Source organism: Gossypium raimondii, chromosome 8 (assembly GCF_025698545.1).
Source record: "Gossypium raimondii isolate GPD5lz chromosome 8, ASM2569854v1, whole genome shotgun sequence".
In the NCBI taxonomy this organism is placed as follows: Eukaryota; Viridiplantae; Streptophyta; class Magnoliopsida; order Malvales; family Malvaceae; genus Gossypium; species Gossypium raimondii.
In genome coordinates this window covers 53,812,584-53,817,373 of record NC_068572.1, presented here as the reverse complement: position 1 = coordinate 53,817,373, position 4,790 = coordinate 53,812,584, and the positions used below count along the sequence as shown (strand labels likewise).

General features: G+C 37.7%; 1 protein-coding gene across 1 annotated transcript; it reads right to left on the bottom strand.

The window, feature by feature from the left end:
• Window positions 1-1,962: 1,962 nt before the first annotated feature.
• LOC105793421 (uncharacterized) lies at window positions 1,963-2,499 on the bottom strand. The gene has a single exon (XM_012622333.2). It carries the CDS (start codon window positions 2,497-2,499, stop codon window positions 1,963-1,965), a length of 537 nt encoding a protein of 178 aa, XP_012477787.2.
• Window positions 2,500-4,790: the final 2,291 nt, after the last annotated feature.

The window sequence follows — 4,790 nt, the reverse complement described above, 5'->3', positions numbered from 1 at the left end:
AAAGACAATTGGGCATTCATAGCTCGCAAAGAAAATAGAGATTTTCGGCTCAGAGCATCAGCTACAACATTAGCCTTACCCAGATGGTAATCAATAACCAAATCATAGTCTTTTATCAATTCAAGCCACCTACGCTGTCTCAAATTCAATCTTTCTGTGTCATCAGATATTTCAGACTTTTATGATCAGTATAAATATGACATTTTTCACCATACAAATAATGCCGTCATATTTTTAATGCAAATACAATAACAGCTAATTCAAGATCATGCACCGGGTAATTTCTTTCATGTGGCTTAAGTTGTCTCGAAACATAGGCTATAACTTTACTTTCTTGCATCAAGACACAACCTAAACCATTTAATGATGCATCACTATAAATAATAAATTCTTTACTCGGTTCAGGTTGTACCAACACTGGTGCTTTCGTCAACAAATCTTTCAATCGGTCGAAACTCTGCTGGCATTCATCAGTCCACTCGAATTTAACATCTTTTTGTAATAAACGGGTCATCGGAGAAGGTATCATAGAGAACCCCTGTACAAATCTCCGATAATAACCAGCTAAACCCAAGAAACTTCTAACTTCAGATACATTTTTCGGTGGACTCCAATTGACAATAGCTGAGATTTTACTTGGATCTACCCTGATGCCTTCCGCGGATACAATATGTCCAAGAAAAGTCACTTCTTGAAGCCAAAATTCACATTTACTGAATTTAGCATATAGCTGCTTTTCTCGCAGAATTTGCAACACAACTCTCAAATGTTCTGCATTCTCGTTTTCGTCTCGGGAATAGACCAAGATATCATCAATAAAAACTACCACAAACCTGTCTAAGTACGGTCTGAATATCCGATTCACCAAGTCCATAAATATTGTAGGTGCATTAGTCAGCCCAAACGGCATAACAAGAAACTCATAATGCCTATACCTGGTTCTGAAAGCTATCTTCGGTACATCTAACTCCTTTACCCGTAACTGATAGTAGCCAGATCGGAGATCAATCTTTGAAAATACAGTGGCACCCTTCAACTTGTCAAACAGATCATCAATCTGAGGCAATGGGTACTTATTCTTTATAGTGATTTTGTTGAGCTGTCGGTAATCAATACACAATCTTAAGGATCCATCCTTCTTCTTCACAAATAGAACCGGAGCACCCCAAGGTGAATGACTCGGTTGGACAAAACCCCTGTCAACAAGTTCTTGCAACTGTGTCTTTAACTCTTTTAATTCTGCAGGAGCCATACGATACGGAGCTATGGAGATTGGAGTAGTTCCCGGAATTAGATCTATAGAAAATTCCACTTCTCTTTCTGGTGGCAACCCCGGTAATTCTTCTGGAAACACATCAAAAAATTCATATACAACTGGCACTGCCTGTATCTTTGACTCAGATACCTTAGTGTCTAACACATATGCCAAATAAGCATCATACCCCTTTCTAACACACCTCTGAGCTGTCATCACTGAAATCACATTAGATAATTCTTCTGTCTGATCAAATTTAACCTGAAGTAATTCTCCATTCTGACACTTCAGAACAATATATTTATGTCTACAGTTTACTACTGCATCATGCTGAGTTAGTCAATCCATACCCAATATCACATCGAACTCATCTAAAGGGAGTAACATCAAGTCAGCCGAGAAACAATAACCTCTTACCATCAGTGGACAATTTTTACAAATTTTATCCACTAACACAGACTGGCCCAGGGGGTTCGAGACTTTAACCACAAATTCAGTATGTTCAACAGATAAATTTTTAACAAATGCTAATTTTGTGCATATGTAAGAATGTGTAGAACCAGGATCAATCAATGCAGTAATATCAGTATCAAGTAAAAAAATGTACCAGTAATAACATCGGGTGCTGAAGCGTCTTCTCTAGCACGGATGGCTTATGTCCTAGCAGGTGCTCGTGCCTTAAGCCTGCCTGCAGTATCTCTCGTAGCTCATCGACTACCACCGACATCACCAGATGGTCGAGGTGGCCTACCCCTCGAAACTAGATTACTCAGCCTCGATGTCTGTTCAGCTTCTTTTTCACCCATTTCTGGACAATCTTTGAGGAAATGATCAAAAGAACCACATCGGTAACAAGCCCCGCTCTTTAATCGACATTCACCAAAGTGAGTTTTATTACAGTATTGGCATCTCAGCTTAGGGGTGCCAACACTGCCAACACTGGTCACTGATAGAGTGGAAGGTCTTGGATTAGTACGTTGAAAACCTCGCTTTCTACCCGAATACCCAGTAGTTGAGGTAAAACGATCCTGGTATTTCTTCAATTTCTTTGAAGCAGAAAACTGAGATTTTTCCATCGATCTTTTACTGAAAACCCGAGCTTCTCTTTCAGCTTGTTTCTTTTCTTTGCTCAGTTTTTCTGCTTTATAAGCTCGCTCTGCAAGGGTAGCAAACTCTCGGATTTCAAGAATTCCGATCAGTAGCTTAATCTCTTCATTCAACCCTTCTTCAAATCGTTTGCACATCTCGGCTTCTAATTTTTCCCATTCTCGAGCATATTTTCTCAATCAGACAAATTCTCTTTCATACTCAGATACCGATCTGTTGCCCTATTTCAGCTCAAGAAATTATTTTCTCTTCTGATCAAGGAACCTCTGACTAATATATTTCTTTCTGAACTCGGTCTGAAAGAATTCCCATGTAATTTCTTCTTTCGGAACAACTGAAACTTTAGTATTCCACGGTGGTCATTGTATCTTTTAGCAATGATAACGCACATTTGATTACTCTTCGGTGTGCAAGATAATTCCTCCAAAACCCGAATAGTATTCTCTAACCAAAACTCACTCGTTCGAATCATCATTAACGTAGCTCAATTAAATCGCCCCATATTTTCTAATTTTATCGACCGGAGCTTTCCCTTTTCTGATAGATTCGACACCTGTACCCTGCGGAATCTCGGGAATCGATGGAGGAGGAGGAGGGGGAGCTTGAGCTTGCTGCACTACAGGGTTAGTTCTTATATACTGAGCAAACCATTCATTCATCATTTGATAGAAGGCCATTTTAGCCTCTTCACTTTGGTCCCTTGTCTCGAACCTTCTACTACTAGTAGCTTCAGCTTCTCTTTGTTCTGAAGCCGAAGCATGACTTTCGGCTTCCTCGGGTTGAGCTCGGTTGGCAGACATTTACTATAAGAAAATCACATTTCAAAGGGTCAGGAGATATCACACTATCAATAATAATTCAAATGGCATGTATAGCTAATCTCATATTTGCTACGTCGGCCCGAGAACCGGCTAAACCGTAGCTCTGATACCAACAAATGTAACACCCCTTACCCGTATCCGTCACCAGAATAGGATACGAGGTATTACCAGATTTTACTGATTTTTTTAAACTCAATATAACCCCTTTATAAATATCTAATCCTCCCTGCAAATTTTAAACCGAGACCAAGCCAACACAACCAATCCATTTCAACATATTTTCAAGATAGATTTATTGTATTCATAAGATAATCTCATCACATACCAAAACCAAAATTTGTTAGCCATACCAATGGCTAACTATACATTCATTTCACATTAACATCTACTTTACTAGCTTATACATGCCATTGATTTCCAAATTAAGTTTCTTTATATACCGAGATTTTAAGGTTGATAGTGTGATGCGTCTCCAACTAAATCCGACCTCTGAGCTCTTAACACTACAAAACAGGGAAAAAGGAAACAGGGTAAGCACTTTGTGCTTAGAAAGCTCATGTAACAAGAATTATACTTACCTAATATTTTTAATACAATGCAATAAACATTCATACATCCATTCATCACATTATTCCCCTATCATGCACAAACTCAACATTCCAGTTAGTTCAATAATTTCCAGGTATCAATAATATATATATCATGATTGATGAGCTCATCAATTCCATGATTTCCATTTCCTTGTTATTTTTCCATATTTATCCCGTTGAACTACTTGGAATTTCGATGGATTTTCAGGGGTACACCTAAGTGTACAAATCCCGGGTCCGTCAATTCATATTCATGTACGCACATTTCCATTTCAGAGAGCACACTCCCACGAACCTCATCCTTACAGCGGGATCACCAGTCCAGGCTAAATCCCCTGCAACGACAATTACTCTAATGAGCTTGGATCTGAATTACCAGTCCAGGCTAAATTCAGACCCTAATTCGGATTGCCCGTCCGTGCTAAATCCATTTTCCACATATTCTTCGGGAGGGCTATATCAGAATAGGATCACCCGTCCAGGCTAGATCCTTTTTACCGTCAATTTCTTTTCAGAGATCCATCGGATTTTCCTTTCATTCAACCGAGATTTATTTCCTCTTTTCATCAAGAATATCAATACTTCATCAATTATCATACAATAGACATCCAAATCATATTCACATCAATAACAAACATTTCAAGCATTTAAGAATATAATTCAAGTTACACAAACTTACCTCGATACTTGTTAGTAAATAAAATCTACTAATCCCGAACTTTTCTTTTCCTCGATCTAGCTTCAGTATTTAAATTTTTGGATCTAAATAAATAAATTTAATCATTAATCTAATACATTTCATGTTCATATGTAACATTCTCTAAAATTCCATTATTATTTATAGTGCATTCAAAGTTGTCTTCTTGAGTCACAATCACTAAATTATTTATATCTTGAGCTATGGAACTCCAAATTAAGATCCGTTAATTTACAATTCCATTGCTTACACCATTTCTTTTATAAGAAACTAGACTAAATAAGCTTTAATTTCATATTTTATTCATCCTCTAATTCAAT